Genomic DNA, 22,482 nt, shown 5'->3' on the forward strand with positions numbered 1-22,482 from the left:
TATCGATCTGTGTGTGGAATGGATGCCTCAAAGTTGGAACAACTGCAAGAAGACCAGTAAAACCAAAACCAAACAGTTGCTAGCTGTTACTATGAAGAAAAAAAAGTTTGTTCTTGACAAGAAAATGCAAAGACAAAGATCAGAGTGTTGAAGATTGGAAAAAGATAAACACACTGGGAATACAAAGAAAGGCAGAAACCATTCTCTGCTCTCAAAGAGTTTGCAGTCTGATGGAGAAGACAATGTGCAAACAATGATCAACAAATAAGATAAAGACAATATTAATTGGTGATAGTCTCAGAGGGAAGGCACTAAGATTAAGAGAGGGAAAGGCTTCTTGAAGAAGATGGGATGTTAGTCAGGGCTTAAATGGAGCAAGGAAAGCCAGAAGGCAGAGATGAGGATGATGAAAGTTTCAGGAATGGGGAATAGCTGGTGAAAATTCCTGGAGTGGGGAGGTGGAGACCAATGTCACTGAAAAGTATAGGGAGGAAGGGGTCAGGTTATGAAGGACTTGAAAGCCAGACAGAGCATTTTAAGTTGATCCTGGAGGTAATGGGTAATTTGCTGGGGGGAGTTGGAGTCTACTGAATAGGGCATCGACATGGTTAGACCTGTGCATTAGGAAGCTTAATTTGACAGCTGAGTAGAGGGTGGATTGGAGAGGGGAGAAACTTGAGACAGGGACCAGTAAAGAGACAGACCAACCAGTAAACTACTACAATAGTCCAGACATGAGATGATGAGGGACAGTATTAGGGCAATAACAGTGGTCAGAGAATGAGGCATATACAAGGGTTGTGATGATGTTATTGTTCAAACTTTGAATACATGAACATTCTTATCAGATTATAAAACATCCTCTTAAATGTTTTTTTTGGGAGGATTAAAAAATGCCTCTGAGCCTAGAATTCTTGTCCCTTTTGAGGCAATGATGAACTCTGATAAACATTTTTATATAGAGAAAACCAGAAGTGTTCTAGAACTCAAAAAAAAGCCTCAAGAGATCTAGAATACTATAACGTGATCTTGCACCAGACCTCTAGTTATGAAAAGTTAAGAAAATTAACCGAGAGATGGTAATACACATGATGGAGTGGCCTATTTTAAAATTGGAAGAAAACTTGTGGGCTATTGTCAAGACTAGACCTAAGAAAATGACTATTCATTGATAGCACACTTAATATCCAATGTGACAAAAGTGTGGTTTCGTGATTAAGAATTAAAAAAATGTATCAATATCTTGTGAACTCTATGACAAATCGTGTAAAAAAGTGATTGTTGCAAAAGGAGCACATTTTGTATATGACAAAATTTTTAAAGATGTAAAAATTTGCAAGTCGTCTTCTATGAGTTTCCATTTCATAGAAAACTGAGAAACAAAGTGATTGGCTGAAGATCAAATGGCAAATCAACCACAGAAATAGAAAGGAGATTTCATAACAGAATCCACAGCTTTTGTCCATTGCCTTGGGACAGAAGGTCATCAACTTGGTGGAAGAGCAGCCCAGACACCTAGTAGGGACTTAATCCACATAGACATTCATTTTTCAAAAGTTTTAAGATGAAAGTCAGTAAATTTAATTGTTTGATTTTGTCCCAAGCAATTTGCACACCTAAGTATGTGCCTAAGTTTACATCTAAAGGTTAATAGCCAGTGGTATATTTTATGTCAAAATGAAAATAGGCACTTTTACCTATGGAATACAATTTTTCTCTAGATCTTGTCCTCTTGCCGAGTGCACTCTGTGGGGCTCAATAAGTACTTATTGACTGCTGGAGCTTCATTCCGTGGATATTTTATTTGGTGGGAAACATAATCAAATGTCTTCAACAACTCTCTATTCTTCTGGAAGATTCCAAGATCAGACACATTCTTAATGATTTTCTGGGGAAAATAATGTATCTTGCTATAAAACTTAACTTGGAGAAAAAAAGCAAACACTTGAAGATATCAAACACCATGCTTACTTTTTTTTTTTTAAAGCACACAACAGTTTATTTGCAAAAGTGTAATGTTATGAGATACAGCATAACTAATGGAAATCAACCAGTTTGATCATATTTTAATATATTATTCCAAATGCAATGCATTGTAGTTTAAAGCTCTGTGACATTAGTTCTAATATTATAGTAACAACTAACATTTCAGTTAATAAATAATTGTGAATATAGCCATATGTTCAGTTTATTTTCCTTAGTTTATCATGAATTACAATTTCATTCTGACTTGGGTCATAAAAGTGATAAATACTTGTTTATACATTTTCATGCATTGCTTGCCTATTTAATTAATCCCGACAAGCTTCTAAACACATATCATGGTGTGTTACACAAATTAGGTATATTCTCATCCTTTTGACTTGACACCCTTTACAATGCAAGATTAATACTCTAACTTTGCTTAAATTTGACGTACACTGCCAACACTGCATAGTTTATAATATTTGATGTGTTTTCTTCAAAAGCCCCAGACATTAGCAAAGTAGAGCTGCTAGGTTTTTGATCAAGCACAAAATCTCTATAATTCATTCCAAAGAAATATGGGTTTCAAAAATCAATTCCATTTTCATCAGTTGAGAAGTAACACATATCTCCTCTGAGAAGAAAGGTCATTCAAAAGAAAAAGAGGAATACTGGATAACAGTAAGTCAAATCCAATGGACATTTGGCTACTAATAATATAGTAATATAGTAATAATATGATATATAATAATATAGTAATAACATAGCAGTTATTACTGTTAAGTGTTTATAGTGAGTATTTACAACAATAAACCAATAGGTACAGAATATTGTCTGAGGTGGTGGAAGTTAGGGATGTAGTGAAGGTGTTCTTTTCTGATGGCACTCGTAGTACTTTGTAGGATGGGTGTGACAGATTGTTCATTTTTGAGTGTGGTTATCAGTGATGGGAAAATGGTTGTTTAGAGCTGAGTGGGAATGGTAGGAAAGATGGCATTCCTACTGTCTGTTCTACCAAGCTCCTTTTGCATGTTGATCTGTTCCCTAACCTACAAACACAAGGTCTGGGCAATTACACATGATTCCTACTCTCACTTATTTTATTTCAGTATGGTGGGGAAAGTGAAGGAACTGAAGGAATGGAGCTTAGCTATTAAATAGGATAGAGCCTCACAAAAACTCTTTACAACCAACCTAAAACCCTTCTAATCTATGACGGGTTCTCTTTAGCAGGGTGAACCCATTGGGCCTTTCCCATCACTTTATAAGGAACACTTTTAACTTTTTCTTTACTCAAAGAGATCCTTCATCACTCAGTAACTGACATGTCTTTAAAAGTTAGGTTGTAGAATGAATTGCCACAAACATAGACTAAAGTTATATATACAATAATATATGAAAATAGAAGTGCTATAAGACATTTGAGATGAAGTGAGTTAAATTCATTTTATTATGATTGTCCAGAGATAACTGTGTCTTTGTAATAATTTTCTAATCACTAAACTCATTAAAAAAGACATAATTACTTTCTAGTGAAATGTTTTGGATATGTGTATTATGAAATACCATATACATGATAATTTTCATCGGCTTTTGTATTGATTGGATTATGGTCTGTAGAGATCAAACTATGATCTATTATGGCAAGGAAGGGGAGTAAGTAAAGTTTATTTTGGCTTTTGAATGTAAAACTCCATTTTGGGATTTTCAGGGAATTTACCAATGACATTTTGCCAGTTTTCCCAGCCTAAAAAGAACACTATGACTGTGTGCCTATTGAAAAATGATGCCTAGTCATTAAGGTGAGATTAAACTCCAAACAAATGAAGATCAGTATGGAGCAGAGGAGGGAATGCTGGGTTTGGAGTCAGAAGACCTGGGTGTGAATCTTGACTTTTAAATTAAAAAAAGAACAACAGCTGTGTGATCTTGGGCCTCAGTTTCTGAAAAATGAGGGAACCAACAATATGATCTTTACGATCCTTTCCAAATTTAAAATCTTATGATTGTAAGTAACTCACTTTTATTCTACATTTTATCCCAACATTTCAAACCTCTGTTGAAATTCTGCATATGGTGGCCTTGGAACTTGTCTATGAAAACCGTACTGAAAGCAGGTAAGTGATTTGCTCAGGGTTACAGAGAAAGGTGACAGCAGTGATACAAAGCATAGAAATATTGATTTTTTTTGGTAGTCCATTATTTAACTACCAGTCAGCCCTTTCTTTTAGTGTAAAGGCTTAGTGAGGACTGTCTGACTGACTCTTTGATATCAGCCATGTTAAATGTGTTCTCCCTCCCATCCCTCAAGACCCCAAACCCAAAGCATGCCTTTGCTGTTTGTAACTTTTGACAAAATAAACAGATCTTCAGTAAAGAGGGTTATTTTGCTATTCAGGGATGCCTGGGCTGTCTTTGTGTCTACAATTCTGTACTTTTCCATTGTATACCCTTAAAGAGAAAGGTAAAGATCGTTTTCATGGTCAGGCATAATTCCTTTGTGTTTTTACTAGTTTTTTCCTCTCTGATCTCTCTTCTGTATATCAGTCAGTAGTGCTCTCCTGGGACAGGCACTATGCACTTCATTAATAAAAAGAGATTAAAGGAAAAAAGCCTCAGTCTCCTAATACACATGGATAATTTGGTGTCATCCACAAGGCAATAGACCCCTGCTGCAGAGATGTCATTAGAAAGGTACAATTTCATTACTTTTTACTGGCAGAGCCTTGAGTGAAATACAAAATGTTACCTCATATGCAAAAAAAATTATATTCCAACTCACAACTTATGTATTCATTTGCTTCATGCCTCTAAAATACTAGAATTTAAGAAAGACAGTTTTATAGTTCTTTCATTTGTAATATTTTCCCTTAATAAGTCCCTTAAAAGCATGCCTTTATGAAATATTAAGCAAAACACATCTATTAAAACAAAATTATTTTTGTTTCCAAACCTCAAATGAAGTGCTTTGAAAAACAAAATCATGCACCATTTTTCTTCTCGATTTGACGAATGAAGTAGCCGTGGTTGTATCTCTCGTGCACACAGAAGAGTGTATAAAAATATAATGTGGAAGAATGTTGCTAAAAGTGATTGCCATCAGGAAAGTCATTATGATATAAAGTGGGTTTTTTTTTTAATGATGAAAGGGGGCAGGGAATATGTTAACTCTGGCTGGTTAACCTAGTTATCTCCAATCTGAGTTATCTACTGCTAATTGATAGCTGGGCCTATACTAGGCAAACACAACCACTGATGTTAAGCCCCTTTGATGGTGTAGTATTCAGGCATTTGGCATAGCAGCCAAACACAGCCCTCAGGTGACTTTTATAAGTGACTTTGTAGAAACCAGTGCCAAGCAAGAAACTTGGAGCTGGAGAAGTGAATTATTGGCCAAGTAGAGCTCTACCCTTGGTGCTTATCCCAAGGATGGTGCCTGGGATCTAGGCAGACACCATCACCAAATGCCAATGGCACTACCCAGCCGGCTGCATTGGCATTACCTTTCTCAGGCAGCCTTGCGGCTTTCCTAGCACCGAAGAGAATCAGGTTTAATAATGGTCCATTATCTCACTGCCACAGATGCACAGCTGCCATTAACGCTAAAAAGTACTTCTCAGTTGGAGCTGTGCTTGAGTGAGGTGAGCTCTTGGTTATCAGCTATTTACAAGCTACCCCTTGCAGTGATGGGTTTTTGCTTCACTTTTTCTGGGTTTTGTTCAGTGAAATTGACATTTGCAGCTCTTTGTTTTAGACTAAAGCCTAGACAGTTAAAACTATATGAACTGGGGTTTCCAGAGAACTCAGTACCAACATAAGGCAAAAGCAAAACAAACAGAAACTATTTATATCCACTCTTATAGCAAAGAAATGAGTCTATAATAAAAATCCATTAAATTTACTTTTGTTGGGTTATCCACAACACTTCTACAAATGAAAGGACGATTATCTAATCATCATTGCATGCAGAACATTCGGATGTTTTCCTTTTCATCTGGTCCCAGTTTCTTCCTGAAGCCTCTTCTTCCTCCCTTACCCATAAGATATCACACTTGTAATGGTTACTAATCACCAATTGAATGAGGGACTTTCTTATCAATGGGACTGAGTAGGATTCTTTAATAAGACAAGTGTGGATCAATTAGTGTTTTTGCCATGGACATGGCTTACTTAGGTAAGCAGAGTTTATCTATCAATAATAGTTAGAATTAATATCATATTTCTGTTATCAAAAATATCTCTTTATCTAATGGTTAAATATAGTTAACCAAAGTTAATGACAAACAAACAAAAAACACCAGATTTTCCAATAAATTATAAAGATAAGTGTGGTTAAAGTTGAGATGACATAAATGAACACACCATATTTTATTTAAGTAAGTGCACTGAAAACAGATTAACCTTTGTTTCCTTTGATACCAGAATCCACATTTCCTTGATCTTATATTATTAGGTTGTAATATGGGAACATACTGATTCCCATATGAGCCTGGGACTCATGGTGGGACTGAATTTCAATAGGTGAACCTCAAGATTTAGATGTTTGATCAGAAGGACATAGAAAACAACATATGTGTATAGTATTTGGAAATGTCTCAACCTTGAATCTTTTGGATGGACTATTATACCAAAAGGAGGTGAAATTTGCATTGTAAAAAATAATGTGTGTAATATAAGTTTAATAAGAACCATTTGCAATGACTCATCTACTTTTTAAAAACCAGTTAAAATATTATTTTACAGGGGTACAGTTTTTTTTTTAAGTGATTGCCTGGTGATATGGGTGGGGTGGGAGAACATAAGTAATTCCTCCCTTGAGTTTAAATCCTTGCCTTATTGTACATTACCACTGATAAATCTGCAAAGAATGTTTAATATAGTAAAATAGCCTAATTGGGGCTGACAGCAGCCCATCATGTGTCAGAAAAACAATCTGATAAATATATGTCCATAGGCACTTCCCAGGCACGTCTCAACTGTCAATCTGCACTTTAAACATCTGTACTCTCAGTTCACTATTGACTGCTAATAAATGAGGAGAGAAATAAACATTTATGTATATTCAGTTTGGGAGTATGCCTAGGGATACCTTTTAGAATTTGGAATCCATTGCAGGTCTCCTTCCCATCTTGGCAGAGAGAAGGAGGGATTGAACATTTAGAGACTGAGGACTCTGACATAAGGGAGCCAAGAAATTGTTTCCTCCTTCAAAAACTAGAAGACCTGCATGTGCCTGATTTATAACAAATCTGTTTCTTTAATGGGTGGAAGGAAATCTGAGGGGTCTTCTCTGCTTTCAGTGCCACTTGATAGTCATACTGAAGACAACACTTCACTGGATGGATCTTTCCCCTTCTTTTCATCCCCCCTCTCAATGTCAATTGTGTGCACTAATCCAGGTTTCAGGATCAAATCGTCGGTTTCTACCTGACTTCTGTTGTCATCCACCTCCATGTAGGTCCCTTTAGTTTGCTGAGAAGTCTTACTGAAGGCCTCCTTAAACCGGCGTTTAAGTTCTACATCAGGACAGAAGACATACTCATAAAGGCCACCAGCAAGGACAGCTCCAATGATTGGTCCTACCCAGTAGATCTGCAGAAAAGATGGAATAGTAGAAAGCTGTTGAAAATTATTATTCTGAAAGAAAACAAAAACCATTTGAATGTAGGATTTGACTAGATTAGTTAGGGTTTATGTATTAGAAGAAAACTGAGCTGCATAGAAAATGTAAGGCATTACAATAATCCATCCCAATCCATAGACCTCTGAGTAAATTTTTGAGCAGAAAACAAGAAAGAATCCTTTCTTCCATTCCTCCTATTTTTAAAACCTCTTTTCGATTCTTTTCTTCCTGTTGTCTTAAGTCAGAACACTTTTTTCTTGGCTGTATCGAAAAAACATACATATGTTATGAATTCTCCACTTGAACTTGAAATAAATACAAAAGAATTTCCAGGGGTGTTTTTATTCTTCCTTAGAGTTGCCAGTCTTTTACTGGTTTTCTCTGAGGTCATGTTCACAGTACAGACTTGACAGTATTTGGATTTAGCTATAAAGCACCCTACTGAAAATTTACAGAAGGAAATGTTGAGAAGAATAACTAGAGAGAGCTCCATTTTTCATCCATGATTTTCCTAAGTTTTGGTGAACTGGTTTTATTTGTAAATGTCACAATATTTTCATTCTTGCTCATAATCAGAAATTGAATATTCTCAGTGCTTAGGTCTTTAAAAATACAGTAGTTAATATTTATATACCAATTTAAGGTTTTCAAAGTACTTTACAAATATTATTTTATGTACTCAGAACAACCCTGGGAGGCAGATGCTATTCTTATTCTTATTTTAAAGATGAATACATTGAAGCAGATAGAGGTTAAATGAGTTGCCCAGGGTCACACAATTAGTAGGCATCTGAGGATGACTTTGAATTCAGGTCTTCCTGGTTCCAGGTCAAGTGCTTTAACCACTGCACCACTTAACTTTCTTTCTTTTTTTTTTTTAACGTTCTCTTTAGCAATGGGGAGACATTTCCACCATAGTCTGAGTGATGTGTTAACAACTTCTGCTTTTATCTGGTATGGGACATAAAGATCAACTTGCCAAAAGTTGAGTGAGATCATCTGTGGGTTGAAATTAAGATTTCTAATGAACTTGAATTCTCCTCTCAGAGTAAACATCTACAGTGGACTAGTAAGCAATTTTTAGATATGTCTGTCTCTTTCTGAAAAGACATAGTAAAATGATGTTCACTAGAGTTCAGGAAAATTTTCTTTACACAGCTTTCTCACTGCAAAATACAAACCAAATTCCAACTTTAATCTGTGACTGTAGAAAACACAGTTGATTAAACTGTGGGCATAGTGACTGTAAGACTGGGTTCCTTATCTTGAACATGAAAAGAACTGTAAGAAAGTTTATTTTCCTTGTTCCCTTTCAAAGTGGGAAATGAGAACCCTCCCCCAAATGTCTTTGCTCTTTGTTTCTTTGGTAAAAATGTATTTGATTAGTAAGACTGATTGTATGTACAACCACTTTCAAAAAGGAGAACTACTACGCTTAGCTGACTGCCTAAATACCTATTTCCTGCATTAATGCAAAAGATCGCTTGATTTTGAGAAATAGTTTTATGTATCCCTGTTTTTCTAGTTATAGTTTAAGTATAGTATCTATCTGTTTTTAGCCTTACTAGATTTTTTTCTTTGAAATGCATTTAAATATTAATGGTCTTTTTTTTTTTTTATTAATGTTTTCACTTTCCCCCTGGTAAAGTTCTCAGGCAAACTTTCAACCAGTAATGGGCTTGGATCATCAACACTAAAGGATAGAGCAAGATACAAAACAGAACAAATTTTAAAAATATGTATATACATATGTGTGTATATATTGAAATAATTATGACTACTTTTGCATATTTTTATCATCTACCTCCTTGATATTTGTTCAAATTTCTATCCTCTGTATATATAATGAGACTGATTGGATCAGGCACTACAGTTTTTAATCTTGTCCAGGATCAGTCTCTAAAACTGCTTCATTACCCTTTGTTTTTTTTTTCCAGATTTGTTGCAAGAGTCTATTCAAATAAAATTGATTAATTTAGAAAACAAAAAACCCTGTTGTCTTGAAACACTACTAACATATTAATTATTTAGGTACCATACTGAATGTACTCCTTAATCTCACATAAATTATATATATTCATAAATGTATATAGTTATACAGGTATGTTATATATTTTTAAAAACTATATTTCCATGATAACAGTTAAGTTATAGTATATATTCTACATGATCTGTTTGCTGTTGGGATGCTTCCAGTTCCCATATGATTAGTCGGATTTATGCTTTGGTAGACAAAGAAGGTAAACATGTCTAGCCTGGACAATGTTTTCAAGTTCATGGCTTTCCAAAGGTGTGCTTTCTTTCATTGCTGAGCAGGATTTGTTTTCGTTTACTTGAGAAACTAACCCTCCCTACTCTCTCACTTTTAATTTGCTTCACATAGGCCACCTATATGTATGCACTAAATTCTGCCATACAGCCTATCACACACAGCACAAAAAGCAGGACATTTATAAGATCCTTTCTGCAGGCATAGAACAGATGTAAGATGGGATGTTTTGCAGCAGATCTGTGCTAGTATTTCCCTCGTCTTTATGGAAGGTGCCATAAAAGGGAAGAAATACAACAATAAACAAATGAGAAACAAGTGATCGGTCCTTGTTCTCAGCTCTAGGAAGATAATAACAATAATGAACACATTTACCCAGTGGTTTTCCCAGTTTCCCATGATAACAGCAGGTCCAAAAGATCGGGCAGGGTTCATGCTGGCACCAGTGTAATTGATCTACAGGAAAAATGAAATCAACTTCAGGCATTATTAAAATAGGATTACTACTAGTGTCATTCACTGCCACTTGATACCATTAGCCAGTCCATTTGGAGATTTCTAGTTATTGGTAAGTATATCAACATTCCTTATAACAGAATTAACAACATTTTCCCTTAAAATGAAGAAACAGTAAGTTAAATACTAAACAAGTATGGCCATTAATCACATCTTCAGCCTAGTTCTAAGGAGAAGAAAAATGAAATGCATGAATTATTTAAATAGAGTTGGAAACTTACAGCAAATAAATGTCCAATTGCAACAGAAAATCCAATTGCTAAAGCTATTGAACCAGTGACATCAGTTCGTTTTGAATCACAGCTGGCAAAGATAGTAAACACCAACTGAAATGTGATTATCAACTCCACCAGGAGCCCATGACCAGCTGTAAGATTTCCATGGACCTAAAGAAAGAAAAATACCTTCTTAATAGAAGTAGGCATCTTATATAACAATATATAAACGCAAATGGCATATTTCATCAGAGTTAAAGGTGGTGGTTATACTCAATATTATTTTTTTTAATTGTGAGGAGAAAACAGCAATACATTTCTATTCATTTTGGCAGTTAGAGGCAATTTCACAATGACCAAATGGAACTCATATTCACTGCCCAGTCCTACAAAGGAAGTCAGTTTTGTGGTGCTGAACTTAAAATTATAAACCATTTTTTGAGAGCATTGTAATTTCATAATGCGATTACAAATTCATTAATTAGGTTTAAATTAATTAATTTCTATTTCAATTAAATTTTAAGCAGTGTGAGGCTCTAGTGGATTTTTAATCAGCTGTGGTGCTGAGCTAACAAATGATATTCCTTATCAGCTTAGAACAAAGCTGGGGTGTAAACACGAATACTTTTTGTAAAAGAAACATAGTATTCTAATGGAAACAAAACAAAATTCTTTCCACAAATTTCTTCATCCATTCCCCATCTAAAGAATATGTAATTAAGAAACAGGGAATAAACCAAAGTCTATAGTCAGTGGAGAAAATGGGGATGGTGAGGATAGAGGGAAAAACGATAGCTTTTGATACTTCTGAACTCAGCAGTGTTTTAAATCACTTAATAGCCCCCAAAGATTTCATATCGATACTGTCAGTTTTCCAGAATACTTTTTCACCCATGCTAATAATTATCTAGGTTCCCCAATGAATAGGATATTCGTTGGGACTAAATTAGCCACTTTGGGGAAGCTCTTTCAGGCTGCTAAAGTTTCATTTAGCAGAGTCAACATTATCAACTTGAGTCTTGGTTTAAAAGTAAGAGTGAAAGCTGTTACCGTGGTAACTCCTAAGCCTCCCACCACACTGGAAGGTGTGACAAGGTAGAGGATCCCTGCCCCGATGATAGCACCTAGGCACTGAGCAGCAATGTAGAAGACAGATTTAGCAAGGCTGATCTTCCTCGTGCAGACCATAGCCACAGTCACAGCGGGATTGACATGGCCTCCACTAATATGTCCAAAGCACTGGACCATGGTTGCAATGCTGAGTCCGAAACAGAGGGAGATAAGGACCATGTCTACTGGTAAAGGCTTCTCTGTTCCACCCCAGTTGATGGTGGAACCCAAGCTGAGGAGAACAAAAATAAGCATTGCCAAAAACTCAGCAGCCACAGCTTTCCAGAAAGGCTGAGTCCAAACTCCTTTGAATGCCACCATGATGCTCTCACGTTTACACAGAGGTCCACACTTACTGAAAAAGAGGAAAATAAGCCTGAATCAGAAGCCACTAAATCAGCCTGTGTTTTACTGGAAGGTTTTATAACTATAATTGGCAGGTCCTCCAGTGATGCTGAGTGAGGTAGGGAGGAGTTAGTAAAGGTTATTTGCATACCAATAAAGAAATCCTATAATATTGGAGAAAATTTCTTTAATTTTCAAGTTCATCTCCTAGGTAACTAGATGTCATGCATACTTATATTTACATACATACATGTGAATCATTAATAATCATCACATTTTAAAAGGAAATTCTTTAAACTGACCCCTGAAAGGAAGTGCATAATGAAATTCTTTGAAATACATATTGAAATTGATTTATCATATTGACAATCCATCAGATTAAGTTTCATTCTCCCTGTCTTAAGGCCATAGATGCTCGTGGACACAAAGCAGAAAGTCTTTTCCAGCTATTTTTTTCGTTGTTTCCTTGACAAGATTCTGAAAATGGACTCAGAGGTCATTCTTTTTCCTCTCTCTGGGGACCCTGGATTAAGAGGAAGCCTGCTAGGAAGGCAGAAATTCGAGACCCCTCTCTCTTGCTGCAGAAACACCCCAGCAGGCAAATTAGGAGGGAAAACAAATCACAAAGTGAGTGTTCTCTCAGTTTGCAGCGATGTGAACAGAATCAGACTGAGCCTTAGACAAGCCATTCCCTCTCTCTCTTTGAACCTGGAGCAGGATTACAGTAAATTGAAGGCAGGAGGAATTCGCTAATTGGTTACCAACCCACGAGTCACAAAGAGTGTCTTAGTGAAGCCAGATCTGAAAGAAGAGTTCCGTGAAGTATCATCTCTGGAACAAAGCACAGGGGGTGCAGAATGAAGCCCTTGGAGAGGGAGCCTCTCTGGATTGGTAGGAAAGCAGCCTACCCCCTCGCCTCCGCCCCCCCCCCCCCCCCCGGGCCACCGGGAGCCCAGGCAGAGTCCAAGGCTCTGAACAAATCCAAGTGGTTTTTCAGGACCGAGACAACTATCACAGCAGGACACAAGTAGGGGGTTGAGAGGAGGGGACAATGCCATGGTTGGTGCTTAACCCCTGCCACCCCCTCTTTGGGACTGGAGGAGTCACTGGTAGGGAAGGAAGGGTTGCTATTCAATGACCTTGAGTGGGTGCAGAGAGCATTTCAGGGTGAATTCCCCGTTCTATGCTCAACCGTTTCTATTGCCCTGGGCTATATGCAAGGATGCAATGGTCCTCCTGGAGCTCCTCGCCCGTCTGGCCCTCAGTGACCCTTCTCTCACTTGCAGGGAGGAGGGAGAAGCAGCCAATAGGTTGACACCTGAGCTAGGCAAAGTGGAGCTGCCTCTGAGGGACAGAGGCAGGAGGAAGGGGAGCTCTTCGGCAGGGGGCGTGGCTCTAAGGGCTCTTGGGAAGCTCGTTACAGAGTGGGGTGGAGGTGGGGGCTTAGCGAGCCATTAGCTGCAGCTTTCCCTTGCTACCCTCAGCTCCTGTTTGCCTGACCAGAAGCACTGACGCGAGCCTGTCCTTCCACCTTTTCCTTTTCCACTCCCTGTTGGGTAAGGGGAGACAGGTTGAAGTTAATAGATTCCCTATAGGCTCAATATGTCACCAGGACTTAATGCAGGACTTTTTCACCATGGGCCCTAGAAATGCAGAGGGGACATTAAAAATATAACTAAGTGTGTGACTGCCCCTGGGGCAGTGCTCCCAAAAGGTCGGGTGTGGCTGTGGGCTGCACCCCACAATTGCCCTAGGAACATGTAACCAGGCTTTAGCAGTTGTGGGTGAAGCCCTGGGAAAAGAAGATGGCCAGAATCGCTGAGTGCATAATGTAGAGGCAACCCCAGAGGGAGAGAGAGAGAGAGAGACATTTCCCTGGGGACAGGTCTGCAGTGTTGCCCAGTGGTTCTCACCAATGAGAGCAAGGCTGAGATTGAGGCAAGACAGCTAAGTTGGCACTTTTGAAGGACAGAATTCCTTCTTAAGCAGAGTCCATCTACCAATGCATTCCTTAGTAATCAGGTCATCCTCTCCCTACCCACCCTAGCCCTCACATCCCATACCCTGTTTTCTGTTCTGGGGCTCTAAAGAGGAAACTGCCTTTGACATTTTAGGATCCACTGCACAGCTCAGTTTTTGGGTTGAGTTGATGTTTTGAGGTCAGAGGTAGGAAAGTTAAAAAAAATACACTGGCCTCCTGTTTCAAAATAAAGGAGGAGTTACTGGAAGACTAACAGCAGGGGGGTACCCCAAGCTTTCCTTGCTTAGCTGAACTTGTCTAAGTGACATATGTAATTATACACGACCCCAACTGGGAAATGAATGGCTTGTTAGCAACCCTATAAACCAAGCTATAGAAGCAAATAGCAGCTTTATGATATTAAGCAAGGAAACAGAAAAAAAAAGTTTTTCAAAAGTACCCCCATAGAAGCCAAGGAAAGGTGTAGGGAAAGAAGTAGAACAGCCTAATTCACAAACCAAGAAAAATGGAGAGGCTCTGCCCTGGACTTACCAGTGGGCAAAGGCCCTAGTGATGATGGTAAAGGGGGATGCTATCAGCGCTGTTGGTCTTTAACTTTGCACGGAGGAAGGAGAGACAGAGTCAGAAGTTAGAAAAGGGAGGGAGAAAAGAGAAGTCAGGGAAGCAGGGTGAGCAGGACTTTTTTTTTCTTTTAGCTAAGCGAAAGAAAAGGATCTCATGAGAAAACACAAGGAAGAGGAGGTGCCTAAAGACAGGGCCCACCTCCCTGGCTAAACCTCAGTGGATCTCTCCCTCCCCCAATTCCCCAGGTTCCTTCTGCTTACTTCTCTTTCCTACCACCTGCCTACCTCCCCAGAGACCTAGTCCAAGAAACTTTGTTGTTTCTTATAGTTTTGGTCTGTGCTAGCCATAGAAACCACAAACAAATGAACATCTTTTTAACTATTTTTTAAAAAAGTCTTTCCTGTGAAACCTACTAGGATTTTTCTTACTCCGGGCTGAGTCAGACAGCTTCGTTTCCTTGTGAACCCCAACATTACTAAGCAGTGCATGTCTCTAATGTAACAAGTGTTCTATCCTTCTAGTTCCTATTTATTGCCCCCCAGTTCCCTTAAATGCTCCCACTTCTTGGAAACACACCAACACAATTTGTTTTGCTTCTTTTGCTCTAGAACAAAGCAGGGTTTGTTGATGAGAATGGCTTTTACTGAGTTGTGCACATTACTTTCTAACTGAGCACCAAGTTTGCTTATGTAGTCCAATCCATTTGGGGGCACCTAAACACCTGGGTGAATAATTTTTCTGAGCAAAGATACTGCTGATAGGTTTGCCTCTGTAGGGTACTTTATTTTTCCACAGGTCTTAGTTGTGATTTACTTAAAAGCATCTTCTGCTCTCTCTTCTCTGTACGTCTCTAATAAATACTTCCAGCAACCAGATCTAAAAGAACTACCCACATACCAAGGAGGTCCCCTCCAGATTCTGTCTGAGACTTCAGGTGTTTGTATTAAAACACAAGAGTCCTCAGCTTGGCAGCCTTTTCCATTGTGCTCCCTTAAGGAAAACAAGGTACTTACCCCCAACGCCTTGATGCTGGTCTGTCACTCATTCCTTCCTTGGATAGAGTGCACGGGAGGCAGCCCTCTAATAGCTCAGACTACAGCACTGAGTGCACTCGGAGTCAGATTACTGCAACTTGTCTGATTGGGTTTTTGGAGTGTAGGGGTGGAAAGATTTTGAACCATGTGGCAATCACTAAGTTATATTTGAACTTGAAATAACTTTTCCTTACCTGATCACTATAGACCCAGAGCATTTCAGGAATAGGAAACATACATATATCTACATATATATATGTAGATATGCACACATATATAATATTTCAGTTGGTCATTTTTCTTTTTTAAAGGAAGTACATATATATTATATGATATTTTTTGGTTGGTCATTTTTATTTTTTAAAGGGAATTTCTTTAACTCTGTAATTCTTATTCTCCTTGCCTAAGGAATTGTCTTACTTGCTGTATATAGCAGTTGAAAAGGGGTAAAAATTGGCAAACAGATCTTGCTTATGTGTCAATTAATTTTTAATATTTTTGAGTTAATGAAGAATATCCAGTAATTTGTATTTTCTATTCTCAATTTTTCTTCATTGGAGAAGCTGCAGTTTATAGCTGCATTAGTTCTATTTTTGAGATATGCAAAATTTGAACAATTTACTAGGAATATAAGACTTTTAAAGTAAAAAAAAATGATACCATTCATATTGTACTTTATGATTTATAAAGCCCTTTCTCCAAAAAACTTTTCTCTACAATTACCTCAGGATAAAGGTAGTTCAAGTACCATTATCCCTACTGTTTGGATGAGTATACCAAGACTCAGGTTAAATGACTTGTCCAAGATTATACAGCTAGTAAGTACAGAACCTGGGAGATCAGCCCAAGTCTTGATGCCAGCCTAGCCCAGCACTTATTTCACCATATCATGCTGCATTTCTTACGTTTATCACTCTCTGAGGGGAATGTTGTATAAGAAATAACAAATTTAAGGAGCTTGGGGATGGAATGAGGAATGACCTCTTAAGACATTTAATGCCCAGAAACATATGGGGCTTTGGGAATTGTGTGCAAGATAACATTAAGACTCTAGACATAACTCTGTTACCATCACATTTAAGATAGAATTATTTTTAGAGTTGAGTGTGTTTATATGAAAAAGAGAACTAGAGAGGAAGAAATTCCAAGGAGAGAGAAAAAAAAGACATTAAAAATGTTTTGTTCTCCTCCTACTGGGGTATCTCAAAGATGGAGATGGATAAAAAATTGTTTACCAGAAAAGGACTTGACATTTTGAGCATATTTCAGGAAAGCATTTTATTGTTTCATTCATTTATTCAACCACCATTTGATGGGACCTATTATGTATGTAGCAGAAACTCAATATTATTTGATTTTTACTGCATTGTATTGCAAAGTTAGGGCAGCTAGGTGGCGCAGTGGTCTGGAGTCAGGAAGACTCATTTTCCAGACTTCAAATCTGGCCTTAGATACTTACTAGCCATGTGACCCTGGGCAAGTCACTTAACCCTATTTACCTCAGTTTCCTCACTTGTAAATATGAACTGAAGAGGGAAATGGCAAACCGCCCCAGGTTCTGCTAAGAAAACGCCAAATGCTGTCGTGAAGAGTTAGACACACTGTAAAGTAAGTCTAAATGAATAAAAATTTGAGGAGGAAGGAGTTGAAGCCAAACTTATGTAGACGATATAGATGGCTTTCTGAAATTTCATATTGGCTTTTAAAGCTGATTACCATGCACATTTGACAAGAAGTTAAAAACAGGAACAAAAATACTCCTAAATTGTAACATGTTTTTGTTGTCGTTCAGTCTTTTTCAAATCTTTGTGACTCCATTTGGGTTTTTTTTGGCAAAGATACTGGAGTGGTTTACCATTTCCTTCTCCACTTCATTTTATAGATGAAGAAACCGAGGCAAACAGGGTTGAGTGACTTGCCCAAGGTCACACAGCTAGTAAGTTTCTGAGGTCAGATTTGAACTCAAGAAGATGGTCCATGTTCTATCCACTGCACCACCTAGCTGGCCATGGTGTTTTTGGACAGATGTATTAAATTGATTACATCTGATCTTAAGAAAATCGACTAAGAGACTAAAAACCTATTGAAACAGTATTGTAGTATATTGATTTTTCTTTGTTTGAGATTCTTTAGCTCCCACCCACCCCCAATCACGCTCAAGACTGATCTATACAAAACAGTGTCACCCCATCAGGTTTTTTTTTCCCTTACTATTTTCTAGGCACATTTTTCAGCCTTCTTCTTCACAAGCTGCCAGCCACTGTGTTTCATTAGCACTCACTGCACTGCCTTGGCAATTCACATTCTTATTTTTCAAATTGCCAGCAAAACTCGGTTACCACAGTTTCTCAAAACCTTTTCCTTTTCTTCTTGTTGGATGCTGACTGCCCTAGTAAAATGGGTTGACAGTCTAGGGATGGTTGTTCCCATTACAGAAAGTGCTACCCTAATTGGCACTGGCTGATAGACTTATTAGTAGTCTTCAAAGCTAGGCCAGAGACTCAATAGAGATTTACTCTTCACATGCCAGAGTTTGAGAATTTTTCAGCAGATATAATTTATTTTGCTTCTGAATCAGAATCAGCAGGATATGTGCTGTGCAACCTCTGGTACCCCTCCCCCCCAATGCTGGTGATGGATTTGTGCTGATCCAGCACACTCTCTTACCTGGTTCTCTTCTGATCGGTACCAGGCACTTCTACGGTAACTGGCGAGGGCCAGCTATTATGGAATAGAGCAAAAGAAACAGGGCAATGTTATGGTTAGGTGCTTGTGGATAAAAAGAACCCTCAAGAGTTACAAGCAATAACTTTTGGGTTCTATGGACTCTTCCTGTATCAAAGTCCAGATAGGCTTTAGAAGGCAAACTTCGGCCAATAGTACCTTTAGCAAGAACTAAATCCGCATTTGAAAATGAAAGAAATTAAGTTTTATTGGCTTCCTTGATTTATGACATATAGATCTAAGGAGTTATAGGAGCATGCTTTTATTTGCACACTGATTTGTAATCAATCTCATTAGTCAGCCAGCTTTGTTAATTATTAGTTCAATCACCTTGTGAAGTAATGGCTCAGTATTATTATCCCCATTTTATATCTAAGGAAACTGAAGCCAGGATAAATGGAGGTATCAAGGGCAGCCAGAAGGCCAGCAGCAGCTGTGATTTTGCAGATGCCGTTTGCTGCTAAATTGTCAGTCCACCAAACCACACTGCCTCCCTCCCTTATATCCTGATTTAGCTTAGTCCTTTGCCTATATCCCTTGGCCAGTTCTTTTAGAACTTCCTTGTATCTCAAATATCAAAGATAATAAACAAAAGAACCATGATTTTCTATTTATTTATTTTGCTATCAGTCACCAGGAGAAAAAAATATCTTCAGGCTTCTGGGGGCAGAGTGTCTATTGTGACTCATAAATCTTGTTTTGCTTTTCATGAATATGAGTGTCATTGAATTCCTACTAGAGCACTTATGTATCAGCACATGCTTAAAAAATGCCAGCTTCCAAACAGAGCCTTGTTCTCCTTTAAAGGAGGAATTATATTTTAAGAGTCTGGTACAATATTCACAAATGTGGTCAACCACCAAATAAGTAAAAAAATAATAATCATGGTCCAGAGTTATACATAGTACTTAAAGTTTACAAAGTGTTTCATGTTCATCATTTCGTTTGATCTTCATAACAATCCTAGGATGTAAGTAAAACAGGTAATATTGTCTCTACTTTGCAGATGGAAACAGTGAGGTTCAGGGAGACTGTGACTTATCCAAGATCTTTCCCCTTAGGCTGTTGGCTCCTTGAAATTAGGGACTGTCTTTTGTCTTTCCTTGTATCTGCAACATTTATCACAGTGCCTAGCACATAGTAGGTGCTTAATAAATTTTTATTGGTTGATTTATTAAATGTTTATCGATCGGCTGACATGAAGACTGCATTCAAACTGAGACGTTCTTACTCCAATCCCTTTGCTCTTTCTGTTACAAAAGTGGTCATTAATAATCAGACTTCAGCAAGGCGCTACTAAAGAGTATAGGTTTGTTTCCTATTTCCTAATGACATGAACTAGAGAATAGCTTTTTCTTTCCAACGAAGCATAGACATCTCAAAAATCCAAGTCCTTGTGTTCCCCACCAACACAGTCCTTTCCGTTAGATAACAGCAGAGAGCTTTTCCTTGATATAGATGCAGGCTTATTCTAGTTCGGTGGGAGGGATGCACTCCCCTGACATTTAAGGCAGGAATTCCCTGGGAAAATAGTCAAGAGATTTTTTCATGCTTCTGGCAGTTCTCCAAAGGGTTTAGGGTTCCCCTGTGCTGGGGAGCAAGGGAATGAGAGGGGGAGGGTGTGTGTGAGAGAGAGAGAGAGACAGAAGGACTTTATTGAGTGACTGGATTTCATCTGAAGGTTGTGGAAGAAACCAGAAATGTGGAGGGATCCTTTTCCTACTCCCTTATCTCTTAACCTAGCTAAGGTGATAGTTTGGAGCTTGGTTGCTCTTTTAAAGGCAACTACAGTTGAAAACCAGTTCTTTGAGAAGGAAAGAGGGCTAAAGTCTGGTTAGCTGGACAAAAATAGCCGAAATGTTCAATAATCGTAATTGTATGAGTAGTACTCAAGAGTAATAGTTTCACAGTTTAAATTTGAAGAACCAGTCTGTCAGAGTAATTAGAATTAGCCTCAAAATCAGAAAGACCTGGGTTCGAATCCAAACTCTAAAAAATAGTGTCTATGGGACCTTGGACAAATCACTTAACCTCTCATTATCCCCAGGAAATTTTCTTAGATTAGAAATTTGAGAACAATTATAAATGGCCCATATTTATATAGTCAGTATTTTTACAGAGAACTACCTAAACTAATTAGATAACAAATCCCAGCCCCCCAAATTAAATTTGAGTGCATCAATAAACAATAAACCCCAGTAATTACTATGATCATTAAACTAAGTATACTGTTCATGACCCAGAACCCTTTTTGTTTTCACATTGATAGAGAGTTCCACTGCCCCCACACCCGCAAACTGGAATACAGAAATACACAGCAAGCCTGAAATGTTGGAAGGAGTGAAATATGGAAAGGACACAAGAATAAGTGATTCTGTTAATTAATTAAGAAATATAATTTTAAAACAATATTAAAACAGAAACATTTTTTTCAAAGAAAGAAGGAATGGGAAGAGTCTATGATTCCAAAACACACTAGTGACTGACCCTCAGTAATATTATTAACAACTTGCCTCAGTGTACTGCCCTCCCAGCTCAATAAAACTTTACCTCTCTTTGCATCATTTCTCAATTTCTTAAACTTTTGTCTTCTTTCTTCACTCTCTCTCTCTCTCTCTCTCTCTCTCTCTCTCTCTCTCTCTCTCTCTCTCTCTCTCTCTGTCCCTCTCTCTGTCTCTCTCTGTCTCTCTGTCTCTCTCTCTCTCTCTCTCTCTCTCACACACACACACACACTCACATATTTATGTAGCCAGTAGTAAATATATGAATAACTAGACCTACAAGAGGTTTCATGTATATCACTGGAACCACCTATCTAACTTATACCCTGGCTTCTGCAGCAAGCAGACTTTACGTACATTTTGCCCATCTTCACTTCAGTCTTCTAGTAATAAGCCATTCTTCCCAATGAGGATTTCTTTCTTTGATTTTTCTGCCAAATGATGTCTTGTTTGTTCTTTAAAACACTGTTCAAAATTCACTCCTCCATGAAGCTAATATAGACTAACACAGTCTAGTTCTGTTTATTCTGTATATTCTCTTATGTGAACTCAATTTGATTAGAAGTCACCACCTGCTCCAATTATTCTGGAGAACAATTTGGAACTATGCCCAAAGAGCTAGAAAATTGTGCATACCCTTTGACCTAGCAATACCACTACTAGGTTTGTAACCCAAAGAAATCAAAGGAAAAAGATTTATATGTACAAAAATATTTGTAGCGGCTCTTTTTGTGGTGGCAAAGAATTGGAAATGGAAGGTATGCCCATGAATTGAGGAATGACTGAACAAGTTGTGGCATATGATAGTGATGGAATACTATCATGGTGTGGGAAATGACTGGGGGTGTGTGGTTTCAGAACAAGGTAAGCCCTGTATGAACTGATCTAAACTGAAGTGAGAAGAGCTGGGAAATCACTGTGCACAGTAATAGCAATGTTGTAATGATGATCAACTGTGAAAGACTTGGCTGCTGTGATCAATACAATCACCCAAGACAGTTCTAAAAGACTCATGAGGAAAAAATGCTGCTATTCATCTCCAGAGGTAGAACTGCTGAACTTTTCTCTCCTTATTGTTATATTGCTAACCTGAAAATATGTGTTGCATGATTTCACGTGTATAATTGATGTCATGTTAATTGCTTTCTCATTGGGTGCGGGATGGGTGGGAGAGAAACTGTAATTCAAAATTTAAAAAAAGAATGTAACAATAAATAAATAATATTTAAAAAGTCACTACCTGCTATTTGCAAAGCACACTCATTGCTGAGAGAGAAATAAAGACATTTGTCTCCAAGAAACTTCAATCAAGGGGAGGCTAGGTGGTGCAGTGAATAGAGCGCAGGCCCTGGTGTCAGGAGGACCTGAGTTCAAATCCAGCCTCAGACACAACACACATACACAAAAACTAGCTGTGTTTTTGGGCAAGTGACTTAACCCCAATTGTCCTACTTCCCCCCCTCCAAAAAAAGCAAAAACCCCCATAAAACTTCAATCAAAATGTAGTGGGGTAGTAATAGCATTATCATGTTATGTACCAAGTATGACTTGTGTTTATTTCTTATTTCTCTACTGGACTGTAAGCTTCCAGAAGTCAGGGGCTATCCCTTCTCTGAGTGCTGCATCTCTCCCAGA

The 22,482-nt window shown here is 38.0% G+C and overlaps 1 protein-coding gene across 2 annotated transcripts; it reads right to left on the reverse strand.

Moving 5' to 3' along the window:
• Positions 1-1,971: 1,971 nt before the first annotated feature.
• Positions 1,972-15,704, reverse strand: AQP4 (aquaporin 4). Of its 2 annotated transcripts, none has more exons than XM_069099838.1 (5): positions 15,602-15,704; positions 11,639-12,053; positions 10,595-10,759; positions 10,233-10,313; positions 1,972-7,557 (listed from the first exon to the last, which is right to left on the reverse strand). In XM_069099838.1, the coding sequence occupies exons 1-5, from the start codon at positions 15,631-15,633 to the stop codon at positions 7,279-7,281; spliced, it is 972 nt and encodes a 323-aa protein (XP_068955939.1). In that variant the 5' UTR covers positions 15,634-15,704; the 3' UTR covers positions 1,972-7,278. The 2 variants fall into 2 exon arrangements, with proteins under 2 accessions (XP_068955939.1, XP_068955940.1); XM_069099839.1 differs by lacking the exon at positions 15,602-15,704 and adding an exon at positions 14,556-14,726.
• Between the last annotated feature and the right edge of the window lie 6,778 nt (positions 15,705-22,482).

This window comes from Petaurus breviceps, unplaced genomic scaffold, assembly GCF_028583685.1.
Source record: "Petaurus breviceps papuanus isolate PSGF00001 unplaced genomic scaffold, PetGlider_PUasm1.0 38, whole genome shotgun sequence".
In the NCBI taxonomy this organism is placed as follows: domain Eukaryota; kingdom Metazoa; phylum Chordata; class Mammalia; order Diprotodontia; family Petauridae; genus Petaurus; species Petaurus breviceps.

What these genes read in the sequence shown, in the direction of transcription:
- AQP4 (XM_069099838.1), bottom strand. Translation starts at nt 15,633, where the DNA reads ATGAGTGACAGACCAGCATCAAGGCGTTGGGG. An exon ending in GAGGCTTAGGAGTTACCACG is followed by an intron (nt 10,760 to 11,638) that starts GTAACAGCTTTC and finishes TTCTTTCTTTAG; the next exon opens with GTCCATGGAAATCTTACAGC. An exon ending in GAAACTGGGAAAACCACTGG is followed by an intron (nt 7,558 to 10,232) that starts GTAAATGTGTTC and finishes TCTTTTCTGCAG; the next exon opens with ATCTACTGGGTAGGACCAAT.